The sequence below is a fragment of the Hippoglossus hippoglossus genome, chromosome 5 (genome assembly GCF_009819705.1).
Source record: "Hippoglossus hippoglossus isolate fHipHip1 chromosome 5, fHipHip1.pri, whole genome shotgun sequence".
NCBI classification, from domain to species: Eukaryota; Metazoa; Chordata; class Actinopteri; order Pleuronectiformes; family Pleuronectidae; genus Hippoglossus; species Hippoglossus hippoglossus.
In genome coordinates this window covers 12,216,032-12,238,124 of record NC_047155.1, presented here as the reverse complement: position 1 = coordinate 12,238,124, position 22,093 = coordinate 12,216,032, and the positions used below count along the sequence as shown (strand labels likewise).

The 22,093-nt window shown below is 41.3% G+C and overlaps 3 protein-coding genes across 4 annotated transcripts in view; 1 reads left to right on the top strand and 2 right to left on the bottom strand.

Moving 5' to 3' along the window:
• Positions 1–1,256: 1,256 nt before the first annotated feature.
• Positions 1,257–12,686, bottom strand: mst1 (macrophage stimulating 1). Its single transcript, XM_034586585.1, has 18 exons — positions 12,446–12,686; positions 11,841–11,985; positions 11,251–11,366; positions 11,050–11,164; positions 9,988–10,124; positions 9,260–9,380; positions 9,034–9,152; positions 7,022–7,196; positions 6,398–6,528; positions 5,519–5,621; positions 4,903–5,039; positions 4,752–4,784; positions 4,535–4,649; positions 4,373–4,450; positions 3,424–3,570; positions 3,213–3,319; positions 2,780–2,919; positions 1,257–1,629 (listed from the first exon to the last, which is right to left on the bottom strand). Exons 1-18 carry the CDS (start codon positions 12,492–12,494, stop codon positions 1,468–1,470), a joined length of 2,130 nt encoding a protein of 709 aa, XP_034442476.1. The 5' UTR covers positions 12,495–12,686; the 3' UTR covers positions 1,257–1,467.
• Positions 12,687–12,903: 217 nt separating this feature from the next.
• Positions 12,904–18,175, top strand: abhd14b (abhydrolase domain containing 14B). Of its 2 annotated transcripts, XM_034586588.1 has the most exons (5): positions 12,904–13,115; positions 14,194–14,408; positions 15,248–15,489; positions 16,176–16,360; positions 17,502–18,175. In XM_034586588.1, the coding sequence occupies exons 2-4, from the start codon at positions 14,195–14,197 to the stop codon at positions 16,353–16,355; spliced, it is 636 nt and encodes a 211-aa protein (XP_034442479.1). In that variant the 5' UTR covers positions 12,904–13,115; position 14,194; the 3' UTR covers positions 16,356–16,360; positions 17,502–18,175. The 2 variants fall into 2 exon arrangements, with proteins under 2 accessions (XP_034442479.1, XP_034442478.1); XM_034586587.1 differs by having other exon boundaries at positions 13,000–13,115; positions 16,176–18,175.
• cacna2d2a (calcium channel, voltage-dependent, alpha 2/delta subunit 2a) overlaps positions 17,961–22,093 on the bottom strand; it is a 149,488-nt gene continuing 145,355 nt past the window's right edge. The window contains 1 exon segment of the mRNA XM_034586584.1: positions 17,961–21,401. Coding sequence (XP_034442475.1) covers positions 21,279–21,401 — 123 coding nt within the window. The 3' untranslated portion in view covers positions 17,961–21,278.

Here is a 22,093-nt window from a genome sequence, read left to right as displayed (position 1 = left end):
GAGGGATTTCTTTTAGAGGCTGGGGGCATAGAAGGTATTTCGGAGCTCCATTCACTGCCAGGGGAGAGGGAGGGGAGGCGTACAGTTTTGTGGTAAAGGGTGCATTTCTACGGGATGTTAGGGACTTAAAAAACGGTTCTGAAAACCCTGCACACCTCCTCTATTATCAGCTCCTGTCATTATCCTCTGGACCTGAGGGGCTACAATTAGTCTTGATCCTCGAATCGTTCTCATTTATGGCGAATGAATAACAAAATGTGGCAATTATAGCATTTACGGGCCGCATGTAAACATTTAATAAATTGTCTAAACACTGTAATTTGATGGTGAGCAGATGTAATGCATTAAAGCAGCTCCTGCTGTGGGCACGTATAAGTAAAGGTTGGTGTATAAACAGATAATTAATGACAATATGGTAAAACAACAATGTAATCATAGAAAACATGTTTTCCTCGCCAATGTTATGATTTCTGATAAATACTGTACACCACACATCTGCTTGCAACTCAAATACAGTGAGTAAAAATATTTGCTGCTTAATTGGGCTTGTTGAGATGAAGTTAAATTTCAATAATTTTATATGCATTTTTTTGGAGCTCTTCACTGTTTTCTCTTACGTTAAATAGTTAAACATCAGTTTATTTAGTTCCGTGTTTTGTCAGATTTTGCTTTTAAAATGATTGTTTTAGGTTTTTTTTGTTAGTTTTGTTAGTTTATGCTTTTGTTTTGAAGGTACTGGGCACCAGGTGATTTTATATGTATGGGTAGTCTAGGCAACGGGAAGGGATCATGGTTTGTTACCAAGGCAAGAGAGACAGCAGACGGCATTGCTTTTTGTTTGTTTGTTTGTTTGTTTGATGCAAAAATGGAAAAATAAAGTACACAAAACGTGACGCCTGCCTGAACAATGGACTTATTCCCTGAGTAAGATTAACTCCTCAGGTGCCTCAGTGGCCTTTTGATTTAGTTTTTATTCTTTTGCCTTTTCTGATCAAGTTTGAGGACAAACCGTCACTACACATTTTTATAGCAAATCATCTCTGCTTGACTCCTCATGCTTACATGATTGCGTTTTGGGAATATAAATGTTTTGGGCTTTTTCTGTCTGGCTGCATAAAACAGACGGCTCATGAATTTCAATGACTCTACTGAAGCACCTAATGTTATTTGCTCTGGTTGAAAGAATTACCTTAATGTAAAAGTACATAAACATTCACTTTCTAAGCTTTTTCTCCATAAAGAAGATTGACTTTCTGCAATGTTTTATACAACTTTTTATTAAAACAATAATGTTAAATCCCATGCGAATAAATTCTAATGTGATGATGCATTTCTATGCATTATTTATAGTTTTAATTGTAAAAGAAATAACTGAGAAGAAAAAGTGTAAATAGCCAACAGAACAAAACTGCTCCAAGGTTGATAGTGGATTAGTTCAGTCCCTTATTCGACGTCAGTATCTGAGTCTTAAGCCATCTCCATGACCTTCTTGATCCAGTCCACGTAGACGGAGACACGGATGAAGATGTTGGGCTGGCCCGGGTGTCCGCAGCGCCTCATGGGGATGATCACACCCTCGAGTACCCAGCAGTCACTGTGTTGACACGCCAAAGGGCCGCCGTAGTCTCTCTGCAGACGCACAGGAACAACACTCCGGAGTCATTATTTGTCTCTGTTATGACTGACTGTCACTGCTGAGGTTGGAAACATCTTGCAGTCACATCTTGTCCAGTCCACCTCCATTAGCCAAATGGTGAATGTGTTTGATTTATAGGAACGTATAAATAGCTGCACAGTCTTTGCTTATAGGGATTTTAATCATCAAAAGATTTGCTTCACCATCAACATCTAAAATATTAACTCTCATTCCATTTTGGCATGAGTCATTAAAGGAATAGTTGGACATTTTTTAGCCGGGAGTTCAATGAGAAGATCAATAATATGCTCATTTCTGTAGAGTAAACATAAAGCTACAGCCAGCAGCCTGTTAGCTTAGCTTAGCTTAGCATGAAGCCTGGAAAGAGGGGAAACTAGCTAAACGTGTCCCCAGAGTTAACACAATCCACCTAACAGCCTACCTGAAGATCACATACGAGCAAACACCATAATGCCATTAGTGCTGTTTTTGCATTTGCAGTGATGGAAACGTGACACCTGGGTGAACACGCTAATTTCTCCTTCTTTATTTCAACAGTCTAGACACTGATGCTGCACTTTATGTTACCACGTTATGACGCAGTGTTGGTTCGTCAAATGAACGTTTCTGTATATTGTTCTTTACATCCTGGGAACGTATTACATCTTGAGAATGTGTAACAGCTATTTTTTCTTTGTATTGTGAAAGATGCAACACTGGCAAGAGGTGAGAGGTGAGAGAGCCTCTCAGTTTCCGGCACGTTTGTGACGCCGAACGTGACTCACCGGATAAAAAAAGCAGAAAGGCAAACTTCTCTACTGGCATTGGGAAAGAGGTTGATTCCCTTAAACACACACATTTTGGTGTAAAAGAGGTATACTTCTCTGGAAGAAAGAGAAAAATGTTGAACTATTCCTTTAATGCCCTTGAACGCATAGTAAACATCGAGGAAAATGGTCGGTGTTGTGGCATCATGTAAGATGTATAGCCTACCATTACATATATATATATATATTTGTTAAAGGCAAATGTCAAAATACAAAAACAAGTAAATAGTCAGTGATTCACCCCCAACTAAAACAATTTCCTTCACAATTGACGGTAAAGTTTTGAAACTGTGCACAATGTTGCATGGACACCTACCTCACAGGCACCCACGCCACCCTGAAACGTGCCTGTGCACATCTCATTCTCACGAACACGACCTCTGAAGTACTGGTTGCATGCCCTGTTGCTAAGAACCGGTATTTGGGCCACGTTGAGTACGGTCGAATCTCCAGTCCCTAGAAAAGCAGCGAGAAGGAGGAAGGAGTCAGCAGCGAAAGTGTTGAGAGAGATGGAGGAAAAGAATTGGACGGTGGACAGATGTTGAACGGTTCTCTAAAAAGCAATGCCATCTGTTGCTCAATGGTGTGAATAGCTCTCCCATTAAGAGACAACATTACTTCAAGGGCAGGATACTTGTTCCTGGAAATCTATTATTAATTATTGCAATAGAAAGCATGTTGCAGTTGCATGAAGCGCAGCGTGTAGTGAATTCAGCAGTGAGTTTTCATTGCTAAAGGATTACACTTGCCTTTTGTCTCACCCCATCCTGCGATCTCACAGGTTGTCCCCTCAGACACAATGTAGCGCTCAGGAGGGAGGCAAATCTGTGAGACACGCTCATTAAACTGGGCAGGACTACAAAAAGAGAGAAGAGGGAGTCAGGGGGAAATTAATGGTATGTCTGAGTGCTTGAGCATTTGTGTGTGTGTGTGTGCCGGGGACCCTTTGTCAGTACACACTATTCCAGTTGTAGCATGACCAGCTGAGATTCAGAGGGCCCACAGACGATCTTGGTGAGAGGGATGGTTTGCACGCCGGGCTCTCCTTCTTGTGGATCGCGAAACAGTGTCCCCATCATGGCCGAGTAACCAGGCAGGTCCACGTAGCTGCAGACATGTAACAAGTGTCATCCATAGGCTGTTTTATATAAAGATGGACAAAGTGTCTCTACTTCCTCCCACTATCCAGAAATGAAGCCAAAATCTCCCAGATACAAACGCTGCAATCTTGCATATTTGGAGTCTGTGAAGTAGCGATCATGGTGTGAAACCGGGGTATTGAGGTGTTAGTGTCACTAACTAAATATTTAAAACGAAACTGAGCAGAAAAATGAGCACTTGAACAAACATCAGTGAGATGATTTTCAGAACTAAAATGACAAAAAACATCTTTAAGAAAAATGGATTTAACGTGTACTTTTTAGTGACTTTATAGTTTGGTCCACGTCCCATCCATTAACACGGAGGAGGTAGGTTATACGACCTATCCTGCAGCCAGCCACCAGGAGGTTATTGAGTGGTTTTGGCCTCACTTTTTTGGGAGCTGGTATGTTGTACATCCTTTCATAGACTACAGTTTGCAGCTGTGTCTCAATTTGGGGGCCGCATCCTTTGGAGGAGCCTTCGAATGCGGACAAATGTGTCTTTCCGCCAGGCGGATCCTTCCCGGCCAACATATCCCATGATTTATTGTGCATTTGTGACAAACTATCTTTCAAAGAGGTAATGACGGCAGCATACAAGGCAAAAAAGGTCAGAAAATTTGTTTAGTTTTGCACCTCAGCGTACATGGTTCCTGTTAACTTCTTTCTTTATCTCGGCTGTTTGCAACCGGCAGTTCACGAATTCAAACGATCCCACTGACGCTGATGGGTCGTGCCTTAAAAACGTTTAAATGAATGAAGCTTACCAAGAGGAGAAGCACTGCTTGGTGCTGATCACCCATCTGGGGCTAACCAGGGATCCTCCACAGAAATGGTTTCCTTTCCTGCAAACAGAGGTCAAAGGTCACAAACAGCACAGCAGAGTGCATTTTACCAGTTTGCGAATAACTGTATTCTCCCAGACTCACCTGTCTCTGAGACTCACTGTCCACGGCGAGTTTCCTGGAACCCCGCTCACGATACGCAGCCTGCTACTCTGGGCACGGTCCTCTCTCTTTCCACACTCGGTAAACTCAACATCCTCTGTGTTAAGGAAAGAGCAAAGATGAAATTTGATGGCAATAATACACAAGGACGCTTGTTGTCATCTCGGAAATCTAGCTTCATATTCAGTCAGAGACGAACCTTCTGGATCAGTCAGGGACACTTTCTCTCCAGCTGTTTGAAAACATCAAGAAACAGATGAATCGTTAAATTGCCTGTCAGAAAACAGAAGCTCGGGGTGAATTTTCACTGAGATAAAGTAGACAGAGAGAGTAGAGCTGTGTGTCTGTACCACACTGTTTAATGGCACAGTAGTCAAACTCAGTTTTGGGGTCAGTGGTGTAGCACCAGGGTCCGTGCTGGTCCCCATCTGGGTTACGACAGTAATTCTCTGTCAGATTGCCCTCGGGATGTGTCCTTGTGTTGATCCTGGAAAACACATTGATTTAGTTAAAGCTATAATCAGCTCATTAATGTCACAAATAAGCAGGATGAGCATTATGAATTTTCTTTTAAAAATGTTCTTTTGTGGAAAAGAAAGGTTTAGCCTCTGATATGTGAAATAAACTTCAAAACAAACTTAATTTAGAGACAGAAAAATGTATTTTTGAAACATGTTATTCTTGTTTATTCTGAGTTTTGTGGAGTTTTACTAGCATCAATGATTACATTTAAGTTTCTAGTGTTCTTCAAAACAACACTGGAAGGCATGCAATCGGACTATTTCCAGTATATTATGTCATGTTACCAGTGTAAAAACACCAGATAGGATTAATATGTATGGATAATGGACACAGATTCAATACAAATGCAGCAAGCAGGGTTTTGGTTTTGTTCTGGCTGTGTCATAAATCTTCTTGCATAAAAAAAATGTATCTGTCAATGTAACACATTAATGGTTGACGCACTTGGTCCGGTGAGGTGTATTAACGGTCCATTTCTGGCAGGTGATTCCCTTACGGGTCTTACGGACCATTCCTCTGTAGTTTTTTCCATTTTCTTGGTAGCAATCTGAGAAGAAACAACATCATCATCATGTCAGTGATAAGAAAAGCAGTAAAAATAATATTACATCATGAATGTTCCCGTTCTATGCCCATCCTCATGTATGTAGAGCTGTGTTGACATGACTGAGGACACTGAGGTCATGTCCTTGCAATTGTTTTTCTATGAAACTGGGGATATTTCAACATGGGGGAGTTTAATTCTACTATTAAAAGACACATATACATGGTGAGTATTACACTGAATACTTTAAATTAGGATAACAGATAGAAAACAGCTTTGCTTTACATGTTTATTATATGGATAGGTTTTTTTTTTAGGAAATGGACTTATTTACTCTCTGGTGGAAAGTTTAATGAGACAGTAGATCTCATGTCCGTTACACAGCTGCTGCTTAGCTAAACTTAGCTTAGTTTAACTTGGTGTTAAGACTGGAAACTGAAAAGATCGGGTTTTTTTCTGAACATTAAAGAATCATCCTACCAGCTAAGAGTATTCCTTCGATGAGCACTGTCCATGTTAAATAGACCATTACAATACACTGAAAATATATATTTTACATGAACACGTAACTGTATAAATTAAAAGAATAAGAGATTTGTATTCATGACCTCTGTATCTCCAGAATCCTGGTTACAGCTCTGCATGTCCTCATGAATACCGCTAACGTATTAGAGTCATTACAACAGGGACTGATACTAATCCACTGATGTTGTCAGTCACCTACAACGTTCACTGAATTCATCTTGTGCGCTGAAATCTAAAAAAACAAGCATCTTTACCCTCGGCTTCTATGTCGTCTGCACAGCGTTTGATCTGTAAGCAAAGCGCCGTCCTCATCTCTGGCACAGATGTGAAGCACCAGGGAGCCTCCGACCCATCTGGGTTACGACAGTAGTTCTCCTCCAAGCCCCTGGATGAGGTGCAACACACAGTCAGCCTCGTCACTGATGCATTAAATGACCTGTTACACACACACTACATTTCTCTAGTCCCATTCATTTGGTCGTGTGAAGATTACACCAACGCTTGCACTGAAAACAGGAGACGGCTCATAATGGATTTTGGCAGGATAAGTGTTCCCTGCATCACAAATAAGTTTAATATTCATTTCACATCCATAATTGCCACTCAGAGAGCGAGCGGCTCTTTAATGTGGAGCTGCTGACCATCTATCATCCTCTGTCAACTGTCAGCAGGGAAATAAGATTGCAGGAAATTTCACTGCAGTGACATCTTGACATTAATATTCATGTGAAGCAAACAGAGTACTTTCTCAAACTAACAGGCAATAAGCGAAGGGACTGACCCCAAAGCACTTTCACCTTTTAAACACTCTTTTCAAACACACTCAACTCCCCCCCCCCCCCCCCCATTCCTCCTTCATGCTGTTTTTTTGTACCTACTTGCACTCGTATGTGTTTGGGTAGAAGGGATGCTCGTGAGGATCCTGATCATCCCACCTCTGGCAGGGGATACCTGACGTTGTCTCGTTGACATTGCCACGGTAATCCTCGCCCCGGCCGCGGAAGCAGTGGGTGGTGAAGCTGGAGCGCTGACGTTTCTCAACGCGAACTTCAGCTGCGAAACGAAAATAGTGTTACAACTTTTCTTTGGATGAAACAGAGGTCGATTGTTGGATGATGTGGACCCACTTAGCAGGGCACTGAGCCAATGAAGGAGAAGAGAACATTTGGTGGATATTTCAATATATGATAATCAAGAATGACTTATAAAGCTCAGATAAGCTGTCTGACTGAAAATGTATATGTGAATCAATTTAATTAATAAGATGAAACTATTTTCTTTTCATAAATCCATGATGATCTGAGGTTAATTCTTACTGTCGGGTGAACAGACCAGGATGATTTTGAATCTCAAAGAAATCCAAAGAACATAATTTGATTTAGTTAAATTTAAAGAAAATATCACATTGTATCACAACATACTATAGGCTACGATATGTTGTACAAAGATTAAAGTGAGGATTTTATTTTATTTCTTTTTGTCAAAGTCCTCACATGTCAGTGATCTTAAGTTGTTCTTCAGCCAGTAAATGTTACGATAAAACAAATAAACACATAACTAAGAATGCATGTGTAGCTTTTTCTTTATATGATTTTTGTTTATGAATGTTATTATGAAGGAGAGGATTGACTTTGGGCAGTGATTTCTTTTTCTACCTACACCACAAGATGGTGCTATCACTACAGACTTTCAGCCGGCAGTGATCTCTGCTCTCAGTGGAAATTCCAGGCTCATCTTACACAACTCGTGTAGACACTCTGATGAACCTGTATAGTTATTTGTTTTAGTTCTGGCTATAAAAGTTCAGCACTTGATTCTGTTTGTCGTATCAATTATTAAATGAGAGGCAGTGTCCAGAAGGTTAGAGCAGCAGCTTGTGACCAGAAGGTCACAGATCAATCCCCATTTGGCAGGAGTTACATGGTGTGAACAAAGTGTGTATTCCAAGTTTGATTGTGTCGAACTAATGTGACCAGAGCATCGACCAGTTGCTTCTCAGTGAAACTACCCTGAATAAAAAAGCATTAAAAAAATGAACTAGACTCAACCTCAAAACTGAGGATTTTATATATAATTTTATATTTAAAAAAACAAATAACAACCTATTCTTTTATGCCTTTACATTGTGATTTGCTGTGTATTTGTAAAATAATTGTACTGTTGCTGCTGATGACAGCTCTATCACAGTTTAGCAGAGAAAATGGAAAAACAAACAGGTTCAAATAAGCTGCATAAAGAGATATAAATGAAATCAACACATTCTAATTAACCTTTAATTAACCTGGAACACTGAGAGACAAAGCAGAGCTCCAATTCACATTTGCACACTTTAGCCACATTTACTCCGAAATAAAAAGGATTCTGTGCAGGCAATTCTGAAATGTCTCACAATCTGGGAAGTCATTTGCACAAACACCACAAAGGTGATTTTTCTAAATTTAATTACAGCCACTTAATGAGATTCCTTATTTCCACCGTGTTTACCAATGCCACAGGAACTGAATCGATTTAGCCCAAAACGTGAACTAATGAAAAAGTGAAAAAAACTTGGCAAACGAACAACAGGGGAACAAGCCAGAAGGTCTAATGAACCTATGACATGATCCAAAATGTCATCATTGAGTCATCTGCTGATTCATCGTTTGATTTATAGATGGTCACACAAAATGTGAAAAATATGATTTTTAGCTTGTTCTATTTTTGGGGGGTGAATTTAACATCCTCACAACTGTCCAACAACCAAAGATAATCATTTGCGGCCACGGACGATGAAAGGAAAAATAGCGAAACTTGACATTTTTCAGAATAAAAATGGGAAAAACTGTTCCTTTGCTCAATTGTTATTCAGAGCATTCATGATGTTGTGTCTGTAAGAAAAGCTTCATCTTACTGCACTTGCTGATCTCGCAGTTCTCCCTCTCCACCTCAGGGTCTGTGGTGTAGCACCAGGGCACCGGGGAGGCGTCAGGGTTACGACAGTAGTTATCATCTAAGCTTTTGTCAGGATACCTGAAAAAATACAAACGTGTGGTGTGACGCGGATCGATGCAAACACAATTCATACAATATATTTATCTTGTCTAATCGGGTATAGGTCATGTGATGTGGTTGTGTACTTTTCCGGCTGGTAGATGTGTTGGTGAGGATACTGCTGGTCCCATCTCTGACACTCCCTGCCGCTCACAGTGTGGTCCACCTGCCCTCTGTAGTCTTCTCCGTTACACGTGATGCAAACCTCTGCAAACAGAGACACGACATCACAGTGTCAAAGTCAGAGGTGAAACCCAAACATCACACAAACACAGGAACAACGTCATTTTACAGGTCTCATAATAAATGAACTGATATACGTTCTTTGCAGGTTCGTGGAAAATACTGGGATTTGTTCCTAATTACAGGGGAAATGGAGACTGTGTTGAATTGGTATGCTTTTTAATTGCAACCTTCTTTTACTTAAATAACTCTCATAGTCGGTGCACATTAAATCGGCTAAATGTGCAAAGGTGTAAAAAAAACGTCTTTCTCTGTTTTATAGAATACACATCATGTAAAAATTTCCAACAATTTATTTGGGTTCAACTTTACTGATTATTTAAAAGGAAATTATTCTGATAATCTACAATTGCTTTTCATCTGCAGCTGATGTTAACTGATTATTCATATTCAGAATTATTACTTATACTCAGCTAAGTAGAACACATAGCTCCAAAAAGGCCCAAAGGTCCCCTTAAATGAAATCAAGCTGCACCAAATTCCACACACTCATAGATGTCAGTTCCCTAAATGACCCTGATCTGTGACTTATTCCCTGGGGAGTTGGTAAAGATGTTTGATCTGCATGTACCGTCTTTGCACTGGGGAATGTTGCAGCTTTCATAGCGTTGCTCAGTATCTGTGGTGTAGCACCACGGACCGATTCGATCCCCGTCTGGATTCCTGCAGTAGTTCAGCTCCAGACCATTTGCAGCATTGGGAGTCCACCTGAGACGGACAGACAGGTTTACAGAGAGTTATTATTCACTGCGGACGGGTTATTAGGACACATATCTGAGGTGTTCAGCTCCAGCACTGTCTCTGACTGTGAGGTGAAACTGGGTGTCTGCATCCACTTCAGTTTTTTTGACCTCATCAACAAAATGAAGGAACATGCCTCAGACATGTTCAAACTTGTTGTTATGCTATAATTTGTCCATTTACACACCAGGAACAGAGCCACAGTACAGAGTCGTATAAACACAAGATTTACTGGAAAAAAGAAAAATCAATGTCTATTTTTTCTATACCAAGCAGTAGAATGTCACCCGGTAGAGCATAAACGTCCACCAAGGCCCATCAGTCCCTTTATGAACCCACATTTAAATTCACTAGATCTGGATTTATATGTGGATCTGCACTAAATAATATAATTTAATCAAGATCCATGAATTTTTTCTCTGAGAAATCAAAAACACACTCTCTCGCAATGTTGAAGAAAATGAAAAAAGAATTCCCAAGTCCGCCTCCTGAACTGGATCCACACCGAAATCAGTAGTTTGTGTGTAATCCTGCAAATTTACTAACAACCAAATGCAGATGAAATCATAACGTCCTTGGTGGAGGTAACAACGAGTTGTGCACAACATTGCTTACATTACTCACAATTCAATTTGCTATAATTCCAATTTCTTTGGACAAAAGTTGTTCCACAGATCAGAGTGAGAGATTAATCAGTGACATTAGATTCATAATTTGTGTCCAGGCAAACTTGGCTGATGCCAACTGTCTCTGACCTGTTGCATGGTTCTACACTATGTTGATTATGTATGAAAAGAGTTACGAGTCTTTCATCCAGTGTGGATCTGAACATCCTTAACTGCCAACATCAGAGTAATGTAATGTCATTACTGTAATGTAATGAGTATCTCACCTGTGATCATGAGGGAACTTGGACCACCACTGTTGGCAGGTGAGACCACTTTTTGTGGTCAACACTTTCCCCCGGTAGTCTTCTCCTTGTCCCACGATGCACTTCCTGACGTAGACTTCACAACAACACACGATCAGTTAAACAACCCACATCACATTGATCTGCATGACGTCACACAGTGTGAGCACACCTGAATCTTACCCTTCTTCTCGTAAAGGTCACAGTTCACGTTTCTCTTCACCTCCGCGTAGCTGCCGTCGCCCACCCAGGGCAGGTGCTTACAGGTGACGATGGGCCGTGTCTCGAAGTTGAACGCTCTGGTGGTGAGGGAGGTTTTCATGTCAAAGTTGAAAAGCTCATCAACAGCAACTAATAGGATTCATTTGCTCTCTGAGGATGTTTGATTGTTTGATGCTGTCTCAACTTCCTGCGTTACCTCTGCAAGTCAGAAATGTCCCCAAAAGTGTTTTCACAACAAACCAAACCATGGCTCAGTTTGATCTGGACAGAGACCACGTCTTTAGGTCTGTTTTGGTCTGAGGGGCCTTTCACGTCTGTTATTTTGGTTCAGACTAAACTGAAAAGTCCGGAGGTCTGAACCCAAACAAGGTAGGTGTAAAAATTCCCTCAGAAATCATTGCAAATTCGTAGTTTATATGTATGTGCCTGTATCGGTTGATTTATTGGTATAGGATTTTCTTTACTATCAGCATTGGCCCCCACATATCCATATTGGTCAGGCTCTGATAAATATCCCAACCTGCTGGATAAAGGTCTTTTAAGGTGGATACCTGCAGTCCAGTGACTCAGAGCAGCGTGTGGCACAATCCTCCAGGTTCTGTCCCTGGATCGTCAACACCCGAACTGAGTTCCAGGCGGTGGGAACCAGCTCTCGGCCCTCAGAGCGCTGGAAGTCATTCAGGGGGCTGCGGTACCCTGCTCACACACAGCAGAACCAGAACCACGGATCACTGTCTGGACTGTATCTATGTGACCTACATATAAGTTCTGGTCTAAACTGGGCTGCAGGTGCTAACTTACACCAACTGCATCATTTGGGCCCGAGCCTACACACATATAACCTTTGGACCAGCTGCTGGTTTGTGAGACCAGCGGAAAAAAAACACAACTGCTGACACAAATACAACAATTTAAAAAAAACAACAACCCAAAAAACAAAAACAATACATGTAAAATAAATTATAGGCTGTATTTTAGGCGTTCCTTCATTTGTTGTAGCTTGATCACTAATCGTAGAAGAAGACAGTGACCAGAGGCTTTCACACAAAATCTGCTGCTGTCAAAACACATAAAAAAACAACGTCACTGTCCTCAACAATACAGATGATTATAACTTTCAGAGTCATTTCAAATGAAAAAAGCAAATGTTGCTTACCAGTGACCAGCGGGACAGTCAGCAGAATACAGGACAGCAGCAGCTTCATTGTTTGTGTGTTGTGTGGAAGATAAAGAGGTAATAATACTGGAGAGGAGCAGCCGGAGAGCACACAGACGATTTGGGTTTAAGGTTTGAATGTTTGATCACAGGTCGACCTGATAAAAGAGAGAGAGAGAGAGAGAGAGAGAGAGAAAATCCCCGGAGAAAACCCCCCTCAGAAAACACAGAATCCAACACGACCACCCACACGCACACAAATACTGCACTCAAACACACAGAGGCCCTAATCCCCCCCCAATACACAGCCAATCAATACATCTGTCAATCATTAATGAGCAGTGACACATGTCCGTGCACTTTTTTTCTTTCTAATGCTCCTCCACTGGCTGTGACCTCACAATTCCTGAAGATTAAACCAAACATTCTGCACACACACAAAACAACACGTGCTTGTATAAAGGGTTCTTTAATTTACTGCCAAAATAAAAGCAGTTCTCCAAACAAACGATAGGCGGCAGTAGATTGGTTTCAAGAAGGTTTTTTCTTCCTCCTCCTCCTCCTCCTCTTTTCCGGGAAATAAAGTGAAACTACAGCTGTTTTTTTTTTAAAACTACAAGCACAGACTGTGCTGCTGCAGTTGTCGGCTCGTTTCTGCAGAGTGAGCCAGGTAAGAGCAGTTTGATCGTGTTTTGTAAATGTTGTGTTAAAGAGGGAAAAGAATTGAGAGTAAACTCAGATGAAGTGATCAGATCTGAACTTTGCTCTGAGGCTGTAACCTGCAGCTGCTGCTGTGCAGGACCACACGTCTCTGCTGCAAACTGATCACAACAAATAACAAATCAATCAATCAATCACTTGTACTGGTGCGGTGCAGATGAGCAGGAGTAAAAGTAACACGTGTCCTTTTACTCCTTCTGCTGAGACGGAGCCAGGGATCTGTCGCAGTGAATAGTTCTGTTGATTGTTTACTTACGAATCTTCATCATGCACAGAAACGTTTTTTTAAGGGAAGGAAATAAACTTGGCTGCTGTGTTGATGTGAGCAGCTGCAACACAATACTTTGTTTGTTTGTTTGTTTATATGGCCTCATTGGATCAATTCATATTTTGTACATATAATATATGTAATTTATATACATTTGTGTGTATATATGTACTGTAAACCAATAACTGCACTACTACTGCTATTACTGATCATAAAAACATTACAAAAATATCTGTATATATATTTTATTTGCCCTTTATACATATTGTGGTGGAATATTAACTTAATATAATAATATAATATAATCGTATGGGTTCAACGAACTATTATCTTTGTTATTGATTAGTCTAGAAAGTGACTGTCACAAATATTTTATAATGCTTGAATTGTTTGATAGTCCCAAACTTGTATTGTATGTATTGTAATGTATTATTCAGGTTCCAACTGTGTAACAACCTGAAAACAAAGAAATCTGCACATTAGAGGAACTGGAAACAGAATGTTATTAGTTTTGCATGAAAAGTTACTGAAAGTAATTGTTTTTCTGTAAATCAACTAATCAAACCTTCCGGGTTTTTTTCTGTGAAAGACTTTTCTGAGGAGTTTCCCCTCATCCAAGTCGAAGGTCTAAGGACAAGAAGATGTCTCATGTTGTTCAGCTTTAAGAGGCCTCTCGTATAAATGTGTGCTTTGGGGAGTGCACCTGATCTGGTTTGATTTGTGAACACAGTGTCATGTAAAAATGTTTTGTTGTGTTCAGGATGTCAGCCGTGAAGATGTCAGAGGGGAGCGTGCAGGTGGCCGGCTGCGGAGCGCCGCTGTTCTACAGACAAAGTGAACCTGCCACTGGGGAAGCGAGGATGTCAGTTTTACTCCTGCACGGCATCCGTTTCTCATCAGAGAACTGGCTCAACATCGGCACTCTGGAGACTCTGGCCAAGGCCGGCTGCCGTGTGGTCGCCATCGACCTGCCAGGTGAGTGTGAAGGGAACTAACTAACTTCACTTCTAGGTAGGGCTACAATGTCAGTACTTATTGCAATATAATCTTCTTCATACTTTTATATTTGAATGTGTGATTATGATGTGTATTTTATATTTTTAGTTATGTGCTTTTATTTGGTTTTTCTGTATTTTTATATCTCCTTTCAATTATAAGTATTGCATGCTACTTATTACTTTACTGATGTTTATTCCTGACTGCCCTCCTGCTGCTGTAACATTGCAGATTTCCCTGCTGACTAATAACGGATTTTGTTATCTCATCTTCTTTAACCTATGTAAAGTGTTTTTGAGTATTGTAAGGGCTATATATGTAAATGTCTTATTATTGATTACCATAGTGAAGAGCCCTAATTACTTGCATATATATATATATAAGGGAATTTGCATCACAGTTCTAATGGCCGCAGGTTGTTTGTGCAGTGTCCACACGGATGTACAGACGACTATTATTGGGAAACTTTGAAGCAAAAGAAAACTTTGATGATCAGACAAGTTGTGGAGCATCTTTTTCTGTCGTTTCCTCAAATTATTGGAAAGTGTAAGACTTTCCTAATTATAACCTAATAATATCTGTATCGTGTATGTAGGTTCAGATTTGAGTTATTGTGGTTGAGAAGGGGTTGTAATGTACCATAATGTGGCTTGTGTGTCACAGCCACTACTACTGGCAGGACTGGTTGGTTTCTAGGTCTTTGTACAATATGTCCGGTTCTTAAACTCAAATTTCAGAACAGGTTAATCTGGCCTCTCTTTAAACAGAAAGTGTGCTCTACTCATTAGTTCTCTCTCTCTCTCCCTCCCTCCCTCCAGGACTTGGCCAGTCTAAGTCAGCCGAGGCCCCGGCACCGGTGGGAGAACTGGCCCCTGCGAGTTTCCTGAAGGAGGTGTGTGAGCAGCTGAGCCTGGGCCCCGTGGTGGTGATCAGCCCGTCCCTCAGTGGGATGTACTCGCTCCCCTTCCTCCTCCAGCACCAGGCTCTGATACGAGCCTACGTCCCAGTAGCTCCCATCTGCACCGACAAATTCACAGCAGAGCAGTACCAGAGTGTGACGGTACAGTCCAGGATACGACCCTGGTTTAAATTCTTTTGTAGTTTCCTGTCTCTGTTAAACCTTTTTTTACAGTACGTGTGCTTTTCATTTGCTCTTTAAAGTGTAACTTTAGTAACCGTGAATGTCAAGTGCGACTTCCAACGCGTTCCTCGTCCGTTTATAAGAGGCAGTGGATTTTTACATGTAACCACGAGACGAGTAGATATCAGGACTTTGTACTTTCACAGACGACTTTCATCCAACTCCTCTTTCAACATTAAATCTCTGCGATGGCAAAGCGAAGGCGCATAAACCATGAAGGAGACGAGTGAGTTACAGAAATGAGGAAACGCTCTTACTGGAGCAGCAGATAATGTTGTGATTGGATTCTGCAGCTCTGACAGAATATGGTGCCTCAGTGTCAAGATATCTCAGCTACTAATTTCACCATTTTTCTTTTAATCTGCAGTTTTTCAGAGATACAATAATATATCTGTTGTTGTACTTTGTCATATAATACATTTATATCAGGGTATTGTGACGTGTAAGTAAAGAATACAGCCGATGAAAGCTAATATTAGGGTCCGTCTGTTTTACCTTCTCTTGTATTTACCAAACTTTTGTTCATACAGTCACACCTAATAAAAATAAAATGTAGGGCATCTTCGAAATCCCTTTAGTAACGGGTTTGATTTTTTTCCCTCCAGGTCCCATCGCTCATCGTCTACGGTGACCAGGACGCTCAGCTCAGAGAGGTGTCGCTCCGCAACCTGAGCAATCTGGCCAATCACAGCGTGGTGGTGATGAAAGGGGCGGGTCATCCCTGTTACCTGGACGACCCGGACACGTGGCACAAAGCTCTCACAGACTTCCTCAACACGCTGTGAAGCTGCTCGCTGTGCGACGGTGGAGAGATAAAACAACACATTCGACTAGAAGATGAGCCACACACACAAACACACTGTTCACTCATGGGACATTTAGATCACAGACGTCACCCTGTATGACCGGATTATGACTTTTTCACTTGTTAATGAGGAGACTTTTAAAGGAAAAGTTCAACATTTTGGTAGAGATGTTTACTGAGCAAAGGATCATCTGGCACATTAAACAGAGATTTGTTTTTTTCACAGTCACAAGAGTGAAAATAATCTCAAGAAAAGAATACTGTATTTCCCAAAATGCTTCTTTTTCTTTTTCTTCCCTTAAAGCAACACAATGTAGTTTTATTTACCTTTTAAAAATCAGCTTCTAAATCGTTTTGGAGGTACACAAACTCAAAATAGGGAGAGAGGCGTCTCTGGTATTAAATGAAACCCTGGTGTCGTGCAGGATTACTTGTAATATGTTTTACTCTTTACGTCACACATACCAGAGCCGGAAGAATTATTTAGCAGGTCCGATATTTTGCCCTGAATACAGCCATGTTCACTGTAAAATATCAGGTAGATGGTACAGCTAACCTGACCGAACCTGAATATCGTTTCAAAAGTTTTGTACGAACCTGACTAATCCATTGGGACTCAGGTATCCGAACTCTAGTATGGACATCATGGCAGAGGGCGGTGAAAACAAAGGACATAGTCGGGGGGGGTAGAAGAGGAGGAAAATATAAAAAAACTGGAGAAGAGTGAATATTGGACCAGTTTTTATTTTTATAATCTTTTATAAAAGAGGTTAACGGATGCAGGACAGATGTCGTCCTGGCTAATCTCCTAAAGGGGGAACTAGAGAGCAATTCATACATTATGTTGCTTTGATACTGCACCATAAAAACTTGTTTTACGGTATTTTACAACTGATCGAGTCACATTTAGTATTGATTATTTAGTAGATTGTATATTTTCATTTTAACAGATGCAATAAATGAATCCGCTGTGTCTCTCTGAAAAAAAAATCAAACACCACACGCGTAAATGAAGTGAAAAATATGAACATTATTTAATAACTGATTCTCTGTAATAAACAATTTGAAAATATTTTACAAGGAGTCACAGACACAATATTTTACAAATTTTGCCCTCTTCTTTTTTTTAAGCTTCATCTGTACAAAAGAATGGAGCGACATGGACCAGTGCCCAGAAAAGAAGGAGCGAAATCTTCCACACACACAAACATTCACACTCACATACGCACAAGAACTTAAATAAAAGAAATCAAAAACATTTTGACTTCATATCTCAAACTTATCAACACTGCTGTATTCCTATATTTTTTTTACTTCACTTAAAATTGGACTGATTTCACTCTTTTTTTCCTCTAAATGTTATTTTTTTCACACACTTTTCAAACATGGTCACATAGCACCAGACTACAGACTACAGAATCACATACACACGTGTCTTTCCCACAGAGACGCACCAACACGGATGCAGCCGGGGTTCGGGGGGGGACGTCATGGAAACCCTTGGGTATTTCAGGGCTTCGTCCTTAACGATAACCCCCTCCCCTCTTATCCCCAAGCTGGACCAATTTACTATTTTTCTTTTTTTCTTCCATTTTGTGGCAAAAGCAAAATTTGTCAAACCACAGAAATCACTCGTGTGGTCCCTTTAGAAGGAGACGTCTTCTGTCAGGATGCACACGGGGACGTCACTACATGATTCCTCCATGACCTTCTGTCTGACAGGCCCATGCTGCTCTGTGGAGACCCACTCCCTGAGCTTGCCTCTGCTCTGACATCCCGTCCCGCTCACAAAGAAAAAAACCCACCTGGGATAGTTACGCCCTTGGTTTTCTTTTTCTTTCTTACTTCTGCCTGGTGCTCGACATCTCCCAGCTGGGCATGAATAAGTGTCATCACATGTTTTACTTCTATGTTTTGTGTGCATAACGTCTCAGTGCAGGTGCACATACTGTATAGGCCCACATATTTACGTATACGTGCGTGTGAGACTGTTTGCGTACAGAGCCAGGGGAAGAGAGGAAGTCGCAGGGGGTACATTTCCACAGGCACGTGTAGCGTTCATTTACAGAGAGTGGAAATAGGGTAAATACAGACAGAATTAATGGCACAGGACAGAGACAAACGAATGCCAGGAAAGTAAAACTGCATCCGGCATCAGGTGACCAGGCCCCTACCTACACTGAAAGGTGCCTAATTGGAAAACTGAAATTTCAACGTTTTTTTCTTCTAACAGTCTTTTATTTTCTAGAGTCTGGTTTATTCAGAGCCGCGCTGCAGTTACTGTGCCGGCATGTTTGCCACATCAAAAGGTACCAACTACTGTACAGAGTGTGCAAGTTAAGGTTCAAATCATTGTGTGAATCATCCCACTAGAGCCATACAGTGAGGTTTTAGGTGTGTGTGTGTGTGTGTGAACATCGAAGGTCGGACACTTTTGAATTTTTTTTTTTTAAAACTCCCACCGGCTTTCAAGCATTTACTCGCACAGGCATCAATCAATAGCGGATCATTCCAAGACGTTGAAAATACAAAACTAGAGCTCACTATACTTACTGCAGAACACCAAGAGAGCCCGGAGGAGGCGAATATTTTGGAGGATCTATTTTGTGTGTGCGTGAGAGAGAATGTGCAGTGACAGGGGAAGGGGACGCATCGGAGCTCCGTACTGTGTTAACACTAAGGCATTTAGAGAGGCTTTGTTATCTATGTTGCATCTGAAACAGAAAACACTGATGAACTACACATTCTTTCGGAAAGCTCTGCTCCCTTGGATCGATATTTAAGCAGACGGATGTTTGAAGATGGATTATTTTTTTAGTTTTTTTCTCTTTTTCATTTCTGTAAAATCCCTTTTTTTTCTCAACAACAACACTAGATTTTGTCCTTTGCGATATAGGAACAGAACAAAAAAAAAATGGCTATGCTACCACAACTGTCATCCCTCAGACACACTCCATTTAAAAGACATTCCCTTTTGAGGGGTTTGAAAACGCAAACTAACACACACATACACGCGCACACAGTAACACATACGATTCAGGCAGAACTATAGCAGTCAGGTGGCCCTAAAAAATGCTCTATGGCCAGTTAAGTCGCTGTATACTGATAGTGTATCATAGCTCTATACATGGCTTTGTAAAGGAACGGTATAGTAACTCCATATGGTGGCAGTCAGGTGGTCTCTGAGGGGGCACAGCGACCACAGCCGAGAGAGCGGATACATTAAGCTGGAGCTGGTCAGTGTTCAGCCGTATACTCAGCGGATTCAGTCTTTTCAGGTTCCTGCAGCCTCAAAGATGGCTGCGCAATAAAGGTACTATACAGTGGCTCTACTCATATACAGCCAATGCATTCCAAAACAAAGTGCATCAAGGCACTATGAAACAGAGCGGCTCCTAAACATTGGAGTCTAAAATGACTTTGCACACATCGTGATGATCAAATGACGAAACTTGCGACGGATTACAACCAGAGTACTACTTACTGCACGCGATCACCATATTTAGTGGCCTCTTCTGCACTTTTGTTGGAAATGTCGATAAGCCCCCTGTCCCCCAGCAGCGAATGATTTTGAAGTTTGAACAGCATCAGTCAAAAGGTAATATAATCCCCCCCCCCCCCGCAAAAAAAATAAGAAAAACAACCCCACCTTGAGCTATTATGAGAGAGTCGTGAGGAAAAGATGTTGGTGCGTTTGTTATGTAAAGCACACTCACAAATCGTGATGAGGAGTGTTGGGTTACTGGAGAAGCCTCATGAGGATTGGCAGAGGTGAGCTTTTTTTTTCTCCATAATATCAGTCTAAACCAGAGGTCAGAATGGTCATTTGATCATAAAGGAGAAAACTGCACGACATCGACAGCGCTCCAGAACAAATCTGCAGCAACCGAACACTGATTCGTATTTTTACAGTCAGATAAACATGAGCCTTAGAACGTAAATATCAGGAAAAAACACTTCAAGAAATGCAATTACCATCATGTAATTACACTAATCCCCAGTGGATGTTTTTCAAAAGCATTAATCTGTAATTAAGGAGCTGCACAAAATGAATCAGCGTTCGGTTTCTGACCGACTCCTCCTCTTGAGGTTTATCCTACATCTAAATCAGAAGCCGTTTCTTCTAGTGTTTTGGCTACAAAAATAAAGACCACATGAAAATCTATCTCATTTTGGCAAATAGATATAGTGCATAAATTAATTCATATCTTTTTTTTTTGTTAACACCTAATGACTTCCTTTGTTAAATTAAAACCTAAATATACTGTATGATTGGAATACTCATCACTTCAGCGGTTTATACTTGACATTTTGAATACTTGACAGTTCATATTTGTTAAATCTTTTGCGGTGGATGTTAGTGGTCGAATGTTCTGCAGCCCCACACGAGAGGCGAGCGACAGAGCAGCAAGGCTCTGAGATGGAGGAGAGAAGAAGGAGGACAGCTCCCGCCGTCTGTCTGACCGACAGAGGTGACGGTGAGCAGGTGACCTCAACTCTCAAGTCTGTGTGAGGCGGAGATCCGACTTGTCCGTTTAACCCCTCCCTTCTCCGGGTGGTGGACGTGGTGGAGGTGGTCGCAGGGGCGGGGGTTTTCTTTTCTTTTCGGACATTGTCTCTGATGACCCAGGTGGTGCGACACCACCCGCTCTTCCTGCAAATGAAGGTTAACTGGCTGAGGACCACAACGGCCCGGCAGTTGTCACTATGCGACACAAATTGAAGCAAGCTGGGTAGCGTGGCACTCGTGGGCTTCCGACTTGCTGTGATGGGAAGTCCCATTATTACCTATGACTATAACAGGGGGTGGGGGCGTAGGAGGGTGGGGAGGTGAGGAGGTACGGGTAAGGGGGTTTGAGGCGACGGGAGAGGAGGAGGGCAAAAAGGAGGATAAGTGGAGGAATTAATGTAATAGCGAGTTAAAGTGGGGGCTGATAGCCGGATAAAGAAGAAGCAGCTGAATAAGCAGTAAAGTGTAGAGAGACGGACGGAAAGAGTGACCTCGCCCACAGTCTGACGTGTTCTCCTGCGGAGGAAAAAAGACAGCTGTCATTTTTTAAACTCGGGAAAACAGCCATATATTTATTAGTCAAGCTTCTGATCAATGTATGCAACAACTATGTATTGAACATTTGTCATTCATTCTGTTTCTGTCTGCGTGTTGCATAAATGGGCACAGCAAAATTTGTATTTACAAAGTTTCTTCTACATCCTGCCTGTCTGCCAAGGACCGTAACATCTATATGGATGTTTTAACTACCACTGACGCGGGTAGGCTTTTTCCCGCTGCTGCTGCTGGTCAATCTGACTGTGACACATGGTCAGTGTGTTTGTGTGGGAGAGAGAGGGAGACAGAGGCAAAGAGCGCTGTGCTCCTGCTCTTTTCGATTTGGTTTCACCTTTTAAAAACAAACTGCGGATCACACTATTTTGTTAGCAGCACCAACTATAGGATGTTCACCTGCACTAAAGAATCTCTTATCTGCACACTCAGCACTCTCACTGATAGTGGATGGCAGAATGAACAGGTTGTTTAAGGAGGATGGTTTTTTGGGTCATTTTCGTTTAAGGGGGAGGAACAATCATCTATTGAGTATATCACAATATACCTCAAATTTAGGAATGACAATAAGAGTGAGAATGGTTTTAAAAGTGATGAACTGGGTTTGATTGTTTTGTAACTCTTTCTATGTTTAAAGCAAATCATCCAATATTTTT

Coding starts and splice junctions, on each gene's coding strand:
- mst1 (XM_034586585.1), bottom strand. CDS start 12,494: ATGAAGCTGCTGCTGTCCTGTATTCTGCTGACTGTCCCGCTGGTCACT. Junction 11,165..11,250: donor TGACCTTTACGAGAAGAAGG/GTAAGATTCAGG, acceptor GTTGTTGTGAAG/TCTACGTCAGGAAGTGCATC. Junction 2,920..3,212: donor AGGATGGGGTGAGACAAAAG/GCAAGTGTAATC, acceptor CTGCTTTTCTAG/GGACTGGAGATTCGACCGTA.
- abhd14b (XM_034586588.1), top strand. CDS start 14,195: ATGTCAGCCGTGAAGATGTCAGAGGGGAGCGTGCAGGTGGCCGGCTGC. Junction 14,409..15,247: donor GGTCGCCATCGACCTGCCAG/GTGAGTGTGAAG, acceptor CCCTCCCTCCAG/GACTTGGCCAGTCTAAGTCA. Junction 15,490..16,175: donor AGCAGTACCAGAGTGTGACG/GTACAGTCCAGG, acceptor TTTTCCCTCCAG/GTCCCATCGCTCATCGTCTA.